Consider the following 15,000-nt stretch of genomic DNA (forward strand, 5'->3'; position numbering starts at 1 on the left):
CCAATGGAGGAGCTAGAGAAAGTACCCAAGGAGCTGGGGGGAATCTGCAACCCTATAGGTGGAACAACAATCTGAACTAAGCAGTACACCACAGAGCTTGTGTCTCTAGTTGCATATGTATCAGAAGATGGCCTAGTCAGCCATCAGTGGAAAGAGAGGCCCATTGGTCATGCAAACTTTATATGCCTCAGTACAGGGGAATGCCAGGGCCAAGAAGTGGGAGTGGGTGGGTGGGGGAGTGGGTGGGGGAGGGTGTGGGGGACTTTTGGGATAGCATTGGAAATGGAAATTAAATAAATACCTAATAAAAAAATCATAAAAAAAGAAAATCAATCTCGACATGTTTCTGGAGTTAATTTTTGGTCTCCATCAATTTATTGATAATGTTACTAAGATTGGCAACCTCAGAGCTGGCAGGGATTGAGAAAGGAACATCATCTACTGTGTATTTCTTGTTATTGGTGTAGAAACGTGCCTGGAGTTTTGCCATGGCTGAATATACACACAACACTTCTCCACAAAAATGTATGCGTTGATAATCAAGGGGTTCTAAGGTAGACTGCCACATGATTGTTGTTTATCCTCCTAATTGAAGCTTGCTTGGTTTTAGCTTCTTTTGTCTTCTAAGACAATGATAGCAATATTATAACTAAGTCAAATAACTCCTGAGATGATATCCAGGGCTTTGCATAAACTCTCCAACACTGTTCTCCCAAAACTAACCCTAGTTAAAAAAACTGAAAGGCACTATACCCTCCTATTTTATAATTCATCTTACCTTGATACACAATATGAAATCCCTGTTTGTTTTGAGAATAGTCACTGTGAAAATACAAGCTGGTTTCATGGGTTGTGCTAAACAGAGAAGATGGTATTTGCGGACCACTAAGTCGTCCAATAACAGTACTAATTTCAGAGGATCCACTCCGTACTTCCAGGTAATCATGTATGGTTTCTGTAGAAAAATTTACAAACTGGAGATGTACACCTAAAGAAGAAAGAGCAAACACAATACTACTTGATATTTTGCCATACTGCATACACATATAAACAGCAACATAACAAATATATTTGCATATTTGTACTCAGATACATTTCCATTTATTTCAGAAAACATAGTCTCAAGATTTGTACATGGCAGCACATGCTTATAGTACTTGTGAGATGGAGGCAGCCGGATTAGGAGTACAAAGCTCTTAGGCTGTACAGTAAGTACAAGCCCAGCTGAAACTACATGAGACTTCCAGTAAAGAAAAGAAAAGAAAACAAGAACAACAGGTCTGAACTTTTGAGTTTTCAGCCTATCCAAAACTCATAGCTCTGCTAAAATTCTTCAGTGAGTACATGGTACATTCTCAAGCTCATTTTCTTAGATTTAAAAACCATTAAATCAAATGTTAGATATTTAACACTAATTTGTACATGTACATTCTGACTTACTTATGAAGATAGTGTGATAAATTCAATAAGTACCAGAAACTGAAATACTTATCTGTGTACTACTTGCTTATCAGGATGATTTTTCAACATGATGACTAGAGATAATAATATGTTAGCATGTTGTTAGAATTGCTAAGAAAATAAAATTTTAAATGATTCCACTATAAAAAAGTCAAATAAATAAAGCCCTGTGCATAATGACATAACACACATTAGTTTAATTTACCCATTCCACAAAATACTCATACTTTGAAACATGATATTCCATGCATTTAGTATTTATGTATCATTTAAAATAAGAGACAAACAAAAACATCCATACATCTTTAATTTTTTAAATAGTCCATGTAAAATATACTTTTTAATTAATTTATTTTCTATACTCCATATTTTATTTGCCCTACCCCCTGTCCACCCTCTGACTGTTCCATATCCCATACCTCCTCCCGACACCACTGTCTCCATGTAGATGTCCCGCACCTGACCTCTAAACTCCCTGAGGCCTCCAGTCTCTTGAGAGTTAGGTGCATCATCTCTGAATGAACACAGACCCAGAAGTCCTCGACTGTATGTGTGTTGGGAGCTTCATATCAGCTGGTGTATGCTGCCTGTTTAGTGGTCCAGTGTTTGAGAGATCTCAAGGGTTCAGATTACTTGAGACTGCTACAGGATAGCCCTTCTCAGCTTCTATTAGCCTTCCCTAATTCAACAACAGGGGTCAGCTGCTTCTGACCATTGGTTAGGTGCAAATATCTGCATCTGACTCTTTCACATACTAGCTGGGTCTTTCAGAGGGCATTATAGGTCTCTTTTTGTGAGCACTCCATAGCCTCAGGAATAGTGTCAGGCCTTGGGACCTCCCCTTGAGCTGGATCCCACTTTAGGCTAATATCCAAAACATATAAAGAACTCAAGAAGTTAATCACAAAAAAAAAAAAAACCAAACAACCTAATCAAAAAATGGGGTATAAAACTAAACCGAGATTTCACAACTGAGGAATTTCAAATGGCTAAGAAGCAACTAAAGAAATGTTCAAGGTCCTTAGTGATCAGAGAAATGCAAATCTAAATGACCCTGAGATTCCACCTTACACCAAACACATCAAAACCTCAGGTGAGAACACATGTTGGAGAGAATGTCAAGAAAGAGGAACATCCCTCCATTGCTGGTGGGCTTGCAAACTGGTACAACCCCTCTGGAAATCAATCTGGAGATTCCTCAGAAAATTGGAAATAGACCTACCTGAAGACCCAACTATACCACTTTTGGGAATATACACAAAAGATATCCCATCATGCCACAGGGGCACATGTTCTACTATGTTCATAGTAGCCTTATTTGTGATAGTAAAATACATTTTACTGAGGCAAATATTACTCAAATTATATTCCTCAATATACATTATTTCATGTACTCATAATGAAACATTAACCTGTAAACATATACTCATATTGGACCTATATGCATCTTCTTAATAATGCATTGATAAATAGTGGAATGTCTTCCATATACCTATACATACCAAAGCCAATAGGCAGCTTTATTGTCCATGTGCAATCTAAGCTGCTGGGGTAGTTTCCGGGAAAACCAGGACTGAGTATCACACCACTGAAGTCTGACATTGCACCTCCACACTGAGCTGCAAAACAATAGAATTCTCATAGAAAGCAGAATTATGAAATATATCTTTGTATTTGAAAAGTATCAAAGTCACCTTAAGTCTTCAAAAGGTATCTAAGGTAATACTATTTGAGAAAATTAAATATAGGCCCAATTCCTTCAGCAAACGCTAGTTGATTCATAACTCATGTTTCTAAACCAGCACAAAAGGCATAATAACTCAGAAAAAAAACCAAGTGCAGCTTAAGTCAATTACTGCTTAGCAAGTACCAGTTTGCTCACAATGAGTACACTTAAGCAAAGGACGAGTCTTTTTCAGCAGTGGCAAGAAATCATGCAGCTTATTTTTCTTTAAGAACATCGGACTACTGTGTCTAGTCATTCCAAAGGTGATGCAATTTAAACTAAAATAAAGCCAACTGGGTCAGCTCTTCATGCCCTGTTAAAAGAAGACACTTTCACAACCATTTTCCCCTGTTCATAAGAAGGCTCAATGAAGAATTTTAAGAAACTATTGGTTTCATTTTATTCTAAAAAGATCAGGACATAAACAAGCACAGTAAAACGCAGGCATTTGAAAAATTGGGCAGCGATAACAAATATGCTTATTTTGGAATCCCTATGGAGTGGCTTTACTCTTGACAATCTAAGAGATCATTCTAAAATGGAAATTTGCAAATTTAATTTTGTATGGAAAGTAGATGGAATTATTTAATGTATATTGAAGTATATTTTTATCTTAGAAAATATTCCTTGCTGTAAAGCCAGATTTAGCATGCTTTCTTAGGTGACATATAAATACAAGACAGTTAATTGTTGGGTATGATGTTGAATTTTATGACTATTTCCTAAACACTTGCTTGTAATTTCTTTTTAAGATAGGCACGAGCTACATATTTAAACTTCGTGTTGCATTTTATAAATACAAATCCATAAAATATTTTATCTATGTGTGGTATTAGAAATTAGTCTGACATATATACACGGACATATATTTTCCCTTTATTTATGTATGCATATAAATTCAACAAGCTTATAAATTTTTCATTCAAATGTGTATTACAATTAAGCTCTAAAAAGATTTTTCTCTCTGAATTGTCAGTCCATTGATCGTGACATCAAATGAATCTTTAACACAACCTATAAAAGTTTATTCACTATTCCATTTTTTAAAAAATGTGTATCACAAGTCTGATAACTAATAAGCTGTAATAAGAATGATTTTATCAATCAGACTAAGGCAGAAGGAGGGAAGGATCTCAGTGGGACAGGGGACAGGGAGGGGAAATGGGAAACATGATCAGGCATTGGGGGGCAGAGCAGGAAACAGGACTGAAGCCCTGAGGGCCAGCAGAATGAATGTAAGCAGGCAATATCTTGAGGTAGGAGGTGGGAGGACTACCTAGAATGTACCAGAGACCTGGGAGGTTAGACTCTTAGAACTCAAAGGGAGGGATCTTAGATGAAATGCCAGACAGTGGGGAAAGGAAACTTATAGAGTCCACCTCTAGTAGAAAGACAGGACATCAAGTGGAGGGATGGGGTTGCCATCCCACATTCAAAAGCTCTGACCCATAATTGTTCCTGTCTGAAAGATCTGCAGGGCAAAAAATCAAGAAGAGCCTGAGGGAAAGGCGGTACAGCCACCAGCCCAAATTGAGATCCAGTTCAAGGGAAGGTCCCAAGGCCTGACAGTTACTGATGCTTTAAGTGTAAGCTTACAAACAGGAGCCTAGCATAACTGCCCTCCAAAACACCCAACAAGTAGCTGAAGGAGTCAGATGTAGATACTTACACCTAATCAATAGACAGAAGCCAGGGACCCCTGGGGTTAAATTAGGGAAAAGCTGGAAGGAGCTGAGGAGGAGGGTGACCCCATAGGAAGACCAGCAGTCTCAATTAACCTGAATCCCCAGGGTCTCTCAGACACTGAGCTACCAACCAGGCAGCATACACCAGCTGATATGAGGCCCCCAACATATACACAGCAGAGGACTGCCTGGTCTGGCCTCAGTGAGAGAAGGTGTTCCTAATCCTCAAGAGACTCCAGGCCCCAGGAGGTGGGGAGGTTTGGGGGGGGGGGAACACCCTCTTGGAAAAGGGGGGTGGGAGGTGGAAAGAGGTATGGGATGAGAAACAGTCAGAAGTCAGAGGGTGTATAGGGATGTGGGTAAAGACTGGACTGTTAAAAAAAAAGATTAAAGAGTTTTAAAAAAAAGAAGGAAAGAAGAAAAGAAAAGAAAATAGGTTATATTGGGACATTGACATCAATTATATCTTAAATTTGCTTTAGTCTGTACTTTGATTTTCTGCATTTCAATTTTTAAATCTGTCTTCAAGCTGCTTGTGATACTTACTACTGTCAAATCTAAAGAGTCGAGAATCACTTAGGTGGTTAAGTTGTACTGCTTAGGCTAACCTCTCAGCCTTTCTGGAAAGTACTACTAAATTTGACGATTTGAACTGAGAAGATCTACTCTGAATTAATGAGGATACCATTATTTTGGTGGCTGAGGCTCTGAACTACATAAAAAGGAACAGCTATATGAGCATATCTACTTTTGGGCAGTAATGGGACATGACCAGATGCCTCATCGTCCTGCACTGACTTCCCCACCATGGTGAGCTGTATCTTGCAAGTGTAAACCAAATAAGCCTCCTCTCCTTGAAATTGCTTTCAACAGATCATTTTAGCAGAGTAAAAAATAAAATTAACCAAACATTACTCACTACATTTTTATTTCTGGTCACCTTTTTGTTTACAACATTTTAAATTAATTTTCTGCTATATATAATACACTTTATTAAAGTATATAAAAATACAACAAAATTTAAAAATAAAGAAAACCGCCTTTAAAATCTTCCAGCTTCAGACCATAATTTTAATTCATGTTTTTTTCTTTCTTTTCATGAGTGTTTCTTTATGATAAAGATGTGATCATACTGTGAATTGTTTTACACATTCTTATATATATATATTTCTATATGACACATTTTTAATAGTCAGTAAATATCCTATAATCATCTTTCTTAACTTTTTAAAAGCAGCCACACATTAATTTGAAACCTTTAACTTGTATTTTACTGCAATAGCTACCACCAAGTCTGTGCGGCCCACATTCAGATCTAAACTCTTTAAACACATTCTGTCCAATAATGTTAAAATAAATCTTTGAGGCAAAAAGTGTTATCTCATACAGCAGAAGACCAAAGAGAAACCCAAGAAAAGCTATTTTGTATTGAGCTAATATTTGAATATACTAATGTTGGATCTCAAAGTCTGATAAGTATCTCATGTAGTTGCATATAATATCAACATATAAAATAAAGTGTAGCAAGGCAGAGGTGGCACACACCTTTTATCCCAGCACTGGGAGGCAGAGGCAGGCAGATTTCTGAATTTGAAGCCAGCCTAGTCTATAGAGTGAGTGCCAGGACAGCCAAGGATACACATAGAAGCCCTGTCTCTAAAAACTATAAATTAAAAAAATAAATAAATAAATAATGAAATGTAAATTTTCTACCTTAATTTAAGTGTTACTGTTAGTTTTTACCTTGAATTGATAGTTATCAGTAGGATATTTACTTATTGCTCTGAGATATTTCTTATTATGTCATAGTAAAAAATGGCATATGAATAAAAACAAATATATTCTATTAATATCTATATGTTTTTCACTCATTGTTTTGTATTTTAGGTTAAAAGTTGTAAAATATTAAAATCATGAAAAGTTAATTGTAGATAGCAAAATAACATTTACATGAAATACATAAAACACAAGAATACATTAGAACATGGATTATAAAGTGAAACTCTTAAATTTGAGAAATTACATAAAATCATCTGTCTTTGAACTTACCCAAACAAATGGGGATTGGATAATTCCATCTCCTTACAGGTCCAGGCATACATGTGATATGAGAATGACCCTACATAAAGGCAGGGCAGCTCAGTACACACTTATAAAAGATTGGATGATCTTAGCATACTGACAGTTTAATGTAGTATATACATGACATACATATAGACATTAATCCTGTTTCATGTCATACTACATATGTGAGCTTTAATATTACTTAAGAGAGGTAAATTTACATACTTAAAATAAATTTTGAAATCAAAACTGCAAAATCTTGATAGAAATTCATCATATTTAAGTATAGAATTATGGTTTTAATATTTTCCTATCAAAGGATGATCTATAAGTTAACAAAATAGCTGAAATGACTAAGTATGTAGTGCTTTATAATACTTTGTTAGACTATGCAAAATGAGACACATAAAGAATTGTCACAAAATTATTGTATAAAAATGTTTTAATGTTTAAACTATATTATAGTTGTACTAAATAAAATCTATAATCATATTGAACTTAGGAGACTAAAATTTTTCATGTAGTTTAAATATCCTATAGGATAATGATATTATAGAGTCTTGATAACACACTAGTTTTAAAACTGACTTACCTGAAGAGAATAGCCTTGATCACATTGGAATGACACCACATCACCAACCATGTATCTGTCTCCAACTTTAATTCCACTGCTTGGGGTTTGTGGCTCAGGACAAGAATCCAAACCAATTGCTAAAATTATTTAATGAGAATAATATAAGTAACTTTCGATGTATAGCTATTTCATTTATGCATATTAAATTGCCTAAATTATAGTCTTAATTATATTTCATTATCTAAAAGGATTTTTAAATTTAAATATATTCTTATCATACTCTACCTTCTGCCAAGTCCTTCCAGATATTCTTTCCCTCCTTACACACCCAATTTTAAATTCTCAAAAAAAAAAAAAAAATACAAACAACCAAAGCCAAATACAACCAACTCCACAAAATCTATAAATAAAATAAGCCACACCCCCAAAACAAAACGAACAAAGAAACAAACAAAAAACAAAATACCAAAGTATAAGCAAATACCAAAAACAAAATGGATATTATTTGGTGGTCTTTCTACTCCTGAACATCAGACCTGCTTTAATGTTTGACAACCCCAGTTTTACTCTACTGATTTGCCCTCTCCCAATAGGCATAATGACAGTTGTTAGCCTTACCCTAGTGGCTAGTTATGACTGATTGACTCATTCACTCATTAACTTTTATTCATCTTTTTAAAATATAAGAAAATATAAGATGAAATAAAAATTATCACATTGAAGTTGGATGAGAGAAATTAGCTCTTAGGAAAGGGAAAAGAACTCAAGAGAATACACAAAAATCAGGAACCCAGCCATTTACATTCTCAGAAATTCCAGTAAACTACAAGCTCCAAGGATTCAAAGACAGAAAGAAAATAAAACCCTCTAAATCAGTGTGAGAAAAAGTCATAGGAACTCATAGAGACCGCTGCAGCAAGCACAGTGTCTGCATGTGTTTGGACCAGGTACTCTCTGTGTGTGTGTGTGTGTGTGTGTGTGTGTGCCACTTGAATTTGAAAATAGTCATGATTTTATTCATATTCTGTTTTAAGTTTGACTTAATTATCTTCTATAGGGAAATAAAACTAAACAACTATTTTAAATGACAATTATAAATTAAAAAAGAGAAACTATCTCAGTGAAAAGGGGATACAGCACATAGTCTATTGTGGCAAGAAAAGAAACTAAAAGTGTAATCTGATAATCTACATTAGAACTATGTACAAATTTGAGTAGATACATCACTCACGTACAGAATTTCAAGGCTAATCTTGACAGCAAAGGCAGACTGATTTTAATGCTACCAAACTAGATAATTGAAAAGAAAATATCAGAGATATCTGTCAGATGCTGTGTTGTAAAATGGTAGAGCACTGGTCTACTGTGTCACAAGCCCTAATTTCTCTCCTTAACTATCACCTAAAGAGAATGGGGGTTGGTATGACTGAATTTTTATTTGTAAAACAGTCTTAGCAAAATGTGACAAGTCATTTGCTGTTTCTTCTTGCATATAGAATGGACTTTTAAATTTATGAATTATATCTTGATCTGCTCAACATTTTACATATAATTAAAATATTAGTTGTAAGTTGAATTTTATTTGTTAATTTTAAATGCATATTATCATATTTTCTCACATAATAATAAATGATAGGACACAGATGTCGCGAAGGAGGAATTAGGAAATAATAGTGGCTGAAGTTCAACTGGAAATGTGTGAGGGAAGTCAATACAGAGGGTGATGAAGAGGATGAGAGAGAGGGTAGAGTAGGAAAAGAGGATAAATAGCCCTAAGGATGTTTGAAAAGGCCATAAGATAATATGTTTTAAATATGTTTATAGTTAGTAAAAGTATATATGTGTGCATATATTCGTAGTTAAAATTGATTTTGGGTGATAATGTTCACTCAAGAGCCACAGACTACGAAATATAAACCCCTTTGCCAGTAATGGGAAACTTCACTTCCAGTTGTTGATCATGGACTTGTAGAGACAACAATTGTCATTGTTCTTGTTGCCCAAGAACAGAACGTGAACCCAAGAGCGTACTGCTGAAAACATCATATACTTTGAAGGAATGTGGATGGAACTGACATGAAAATCTCCACTCCGAGGAATAGCTTTTATAATATTAGGAAATACAAGTTTCCAAGGAAGAAAAGCAATAAATATCCCTATCCATTGTTATTTTTGCAAAAAGCAATAATGACAAACGTGGCAAGAAATGCCCGAAGATCCAAATAATGGAACATAAATTTAGGGGTGTCCAATCCTGGAGTTACTCATTCTTAGGTAGGAGTTCATGCCTAGCGCTATAAAGCAAGCTATTGTTGACTGGTGAGGTCATGAACTTTAGAGGACTAACATTTTCCTAATGGAACATAGTTGCAGACTTTATTATAAATGCTGAAACCTACCCACTATAAATGGAGCCCTCAGTATTCATCAAATAAATTTGTTTGTACTAGATGAAAACCATTGTGGGCAAAGATAGAAAGAACGTTTACTGTGGGAGAATAAATGCTAATTACTGTATCTTCACATAAACTAAGGGGCAGAGAACATGGTATCAGAGGGAAAAGAAAATTTCTGAGGACCAAAAGCCCAGGATGTTTGTTGTGTGTTAGCATTTTTTATAAATGATAGGCAAATTACATTATGAAATGTCAAAAATATGGTCAGATCAACAACATAGTCACAAGGACAAAACCAGTTGATATGACAAAGTTGATTGGTAAATTATACAAGGCCCACCCTTAAATGAAGAACTGTAGGAACTTAATGTCTGCTGAAAGAAGTTAAATTCAGTCTTTTCTAGTAACAAACATCAAATAGGTTATCTAATCCCAGTGATTAGCCTTTCCCTGTTACTCTTCTGCTCCCATGACTCCTATTGGATCACTCTCTCCTACTTATACCTGCCCTCACCCTTTTCATATACATTAAAGCACAAACAAGAATATTACATATTTCATTGAAATCTCAAATCATTAAGAAACAAAAGGTTTTCTCTGAGTAGATGTTGATATAATTCAAATACCTTCATTATGTTTATACTGGTAATTTACCTTTAAGCATAACTGTCTAAAAATATAACACATGCAAAACTTGTTGCAAGGTTAGTTTTTTAAAGACTTACCAATTTATTTTTCAAAAAGTATAAGATATTAAACCTTTTTTACTTTAAGACATCCTTTAGTTAGTATTTATTTGTTTTTAGTACACATGGGAAAACTAGTAATATGTATTATGAAATAGGTTAGAAGAATGGTCACCAATATTCAAACACATTTTTCTAATAAAATTAAAGCCCAAAATATAACAACATTTTCTGTAGTTCTCTGTCTGTTGCATTTGTGGTGCCCAGTCCTGCCCAGCTGTACAACTGTCTACTATTTATCTCCATGGTTTGACTGGAAGTTCAACAGGGGTTAGTATATTAAGGATCCATTCAAGGAGCAATGTATGAAGACAAGCAGACAGAATGAAAACAGGCAACTTCTGGGGGTAGGAGATTCGGAGGACCTTCCAGAATCCAACAAAGACCTGGGAGGTAAGAGACTATCAGGATTCAAAGGAAAGGACCTTACATTAAAAGGCCAACAGTAGGGAGAGGGAACTTATAGAGCCCACCTCCAGCAGAAAGACAGAGCATCAAGTGAGGGATACCAGATAAGGCATCCCTTTGAGTCATTTGTTTCTTCCCCTAACTCCGTGATTGGGGTCTCTGTATTCAGTCAGATGGTTGGCTGTGAGCCTCCATATCTGTATGGTCAGGATCTGGCAGAGCCTCTCAGGAGACAGCTGTATCAGGTTACTGTCAGAAAGCACTTCTTGGCTTCTGCAATAGTGTCTGTGTTTGGTGTCTGCATGTGTGGTGGGTCCCCAGGTGGAGCAGTCTCTGGATGGCCTTTCCTTCAGTCTCTGTTCCACTCTTTCTCCCTGTATTTCTTTTAGACAGGTGCAACTCTGGGTTAGCGTTTTTGAGATGGGTGGATGGCCCCATTCCTCAACTGGGGAACCATGTCTAAACACTGGAATTGGTCTCTACAGGTTCTCCCTCCCCTTTGTGGGGTATTTCAGCTAATGTCATCCCTGTGGGTTCCTGGGAGGCTCTTGCTTTACTCAATGATAACTTGATAAAAGAAGAAAGGAAGAAAGGAAGAAAGGAAGAAAGAAAGAAAGAAAGAAAGAAAGAAAGAAAGAAAGAAAGAAAGAAAGAAAGAAAGAAAGAAGAAAGGAAATAAGAAAGAGAGAAAGAAATTAGATACTGTTTAGAATTTAATGAAAATGAAGAAACAATATACTCAAACTTATAGGACATAATGAAAGCAGTGCTAACAGGAAAACTTGTAGCTCTGAGTGCTTCCAAAATGAAACTGTAGAGAGCTTACACTAGCAGCATGACAGCACAGCTGAAAGCTCTAGATCAAAAAGAAGTAAATACACCAGGAGGAGTAGATGGCAGGAGATAATCAAACTTGGCTGAAACCAGATAGAAACAAAAAGAACTATACAAATAATCAACAAAACTAGGAGTTGGTTCTTTGGGAAAATCAACAAGATAGATAAACCCTTAGCCAGACTAACCAGAGGGAAGAGAGACAGTATCCAAACTAACAAAATTAGAAATGAAAAGGAAGACATAACAACAGAAACTAAGGAAATTAAAAAAATCAGCAGATTCTACTACAAAAGCCTATATTCAACAAAACTTGAAAATCTGGATAAAATGGACAATTTTCTAGACACATACTATAGCCTCCCCCAGCCTTGAGCAAGCTGACTCAGCCCTTTTCTGCCACTGTGAATGAGACCACCTAGGGTGGAATCTTCTGACATAGATGGTTCTATTGTTCTGTCACCTCTGCTGTTCTACCTGCTGAGAGGTTGAACCTGTCTTCCTGAGATAGCTAACAACCTGAATTGGCAACCTAATGCTTAACAGCTCTAGCAGACTCAGTGCTAACAACCTGGCAATAAAGCATCAAGAAGCCTGGCATGGCAGGGGATGGGCTTTCCCCCTTTATATGCAGACTCTTAGCAAACATTGGGCCTTGATCAGAATCTGTCTTGGTCTCCTTTTTTCTTCTCACAGTTTCCTCCCTTACAGCTTCAGCCTCCCACTCAGGAACCTATTTAGTGTGGCCTAGGGGGCCAAAAATACCAGGTACCAAAGTTAAATCAGGATCAGATAAACCATCTAAACAGTCCCATAACCTCTAAAGAAATGGAAGCAGTCATTAAAAGTCTCCAAAAAAAAAACCCAAAAAAACAAACAAAAAAAAAAACAAAAAACACCAAAAAACAAAAAACAAAAAAAAAATAAAAATAAATAAAAAAATAAATAAACTTCCCAGGACCAGATGGGTTACGTGCAGAAATCTATCAGACCTTCAAATAAGACCTAATACCCATACTCTTCAAACTATTGTACAAAACAGAAACAGAAGGAACACTACCCAATTTGTCATATGAAGTCACATTTACGTAGATACCAAAACCACATAAAGACCCAACAAAGAAATAGAACTTCAGACCATTTTCCCTTATGAACACTGATGCAAAAACACTCAATATAAATCCTTGTAAACCAAACCCAAGAACACATCAAAATGATCATTCAATGCTGTGACAATTTTTAAGGACTCTGCATTGGTGTTCTGACTAGACTATTTCATTTTGAGAAACTTTGAGTAAAGGTTGTCACAGAACTCTTTGTTGTCATCATTCTCAACTATAAGTCTGCAATTATCAATACCAATACAAAAGATGCTTTCTTGCCCAAAACAGCATCAGAATGGTCAACCGACATCTACATGTCCCCCAGCTACCTCTCTAGACACAAACCTTAATGTAGACCATGGACCTAAACATGGTCTCCAGATAAAGCATAGTCCTTCCATAGCAACACAGATCACACACATCAACATGATTTCCGTGTAAAACATAAACCACAGACCATGTTGATTTGAATTTCAGATGACCTTCTTAAGGGGTTTTCTGTTGTGAAAGTGTACTTATTTGTAAATAAATAGACGTCATGTGGTACGTTAGAATTATGCAAATAAGGAAAATAAATTTAACATAAAATAAAACTATTTAAAATCCTTCAGCATTATACTGGCTGAAAATAAGAAGCATCTTTTTATTGAGGCAGGGAAAGTGTTGGTTGCTTTATGGTAAGAAAACCCTGGGAGCAAGAATGGTGTTGTTTATTTAAAATAAAACTAGAAGTGTCTATAAAGATATCAGAACAGGGTAAAACTGTAAAGTGTCTTCAAAATGGAGACAGTCAACAAGATGATCAGGAAAAAAAGTAGAGAATAATTATTCTGTAACTGTTTTTAGGTTAAGGGATGAAATGTATCCATAAAGATTAACTATCCTTATTTCATGGGAAATGTTCAGTGTTAATGGCAATTAAAATTAGAAATGACAAATGTTAGTAATGAAATTTGGGTGTGGAGTGTTTCTCCATTGTATACTTTATGAGGCACTGGTGTGCAGAAGAAGTGACAACAAGAAAATTACACTGAGTAAAAATATAATTAATCTTAAAATCCCTGTTTTTCTCAAATAATCAATTATGTAATTAGCTCAAGGGAAGAGAGCATTTTTAGTGATTGTAAAAGTAAGCTCATTAAAGCCTAATGCATTGAGACTTAAGCAAATTGCTTCAGGACAGAAACAATCAAATAACTGTGCTGAGTCAAAGCTTTGATGATAAGATACAGTCAAATAGATAAATTTCTGGGCATCTGTGGATTTGGGTAGTATTTTTGTAATTCTGGATATTCAGTCTAGCCCTATAATTATTGAAAGGATAGACCTTCAAATAACCCTGTTTTTTCCAAATCTTACAACAACTTTGTTATTGGCAGTCATCATGAATTATCATTGGTGTGAACCAGTGAAAATTGTATCCAGTATGTGAATTATACCTTGGTATTCTTTGGAAATTGTACTGTTGGATCTTGAAGACGTCTAAAGTCCCTCAAAGAACTTGTATCTTTTATTTCATTGCTGCATATGTTTCCTCCTTGAAAAGGGTTTACATTATAAACTGAAAACATTAACCACTACACTAATTTGGAAATGATACAAAGGTTCCCAAAGAATTTTTGCATTACCAAATTTTAGGGTTTTTCTTATAAGGTTGAACTGCTTGGTTAGGTTTATTTCTAAATATTCTTGATGCTATTGTGAATAGGATTGTTTCTTGATCTCTTTTATAGCATATTTGTTGATTGGTATGCAAAAAGGCTTCCACTATTTGGAAGTTGATTTTGTATTCTGCCAGTTTTCTGAAAATGTTGATCATTTCTAGTTTCCCAGTGGAGTTTCTGGGATGTCTCATATATATGCATATATATGAGACATATATGCATATATGTGTCATGTATGTTATATATGTATCAAATTATATATATGAAAGATAAATATATCATATATAATCTCAATCATCTGAAAATAGAGATTTTTTTTACTTCTTTTTTTGTGTGTAT

General features: G+C 35.4%; 1 protein-coding gene and 1 pseudogene across 6 annotated transcripts in view; both read right to left on the reverse strand.

Annotated features, from left to right (window-relative positions):
• The window catches only part of LOC110310710, a 5,694-nt pseudogene extending 5,204 nt beyond the window's left edge, over positions 1-490 (reverse strand).
• The window catches only part of Csmd3 (CUB and Sushi multiple domains 3), a 1,196,994-nt gene that overhangs the window by 125,841 nt on the left and 1,056,153 nt on the right, over positions 1-15,000 (reverse strand). For all 6 annotated transcript variants that reach the window (XM_029469822.1, XM_021183659.2, XM_029469819.1 and 3 more), the window contains 4 exons: positions 7,529-7,647; positions 6,922-6,991; positions 2,964-3,080; positions 779-988 (listed from right to left, as the gene is read on the reverse strand). In XM_029469822.1, coding sequence (XP_029325682.1) covers positions 779-988; positions 2,964-3,080; positions 6,922-6,991; positions 7,529-7,647 — 516 coding nt within the window. The remainder of the gene's footprint in view (positions 1-778; positions 989-2,963; positions 3,081-6,921; positions 6,992-7,528; positions 7,648-15,000) is intronic.

The sequence above is a fragment of the Mus caroli genome, chromosome 15 (genome assembly GCF_900094665.2).
Source record: "Mus caroli chromosome 15, CAROLI_EIJ_v1.1, whole genome shotgun sequence".
Lineage (NCBI taxonomy): Eukaryota > Metazoa > Chordata > Mammalia > Rodentia > Muridae > Mus > Mus caroli.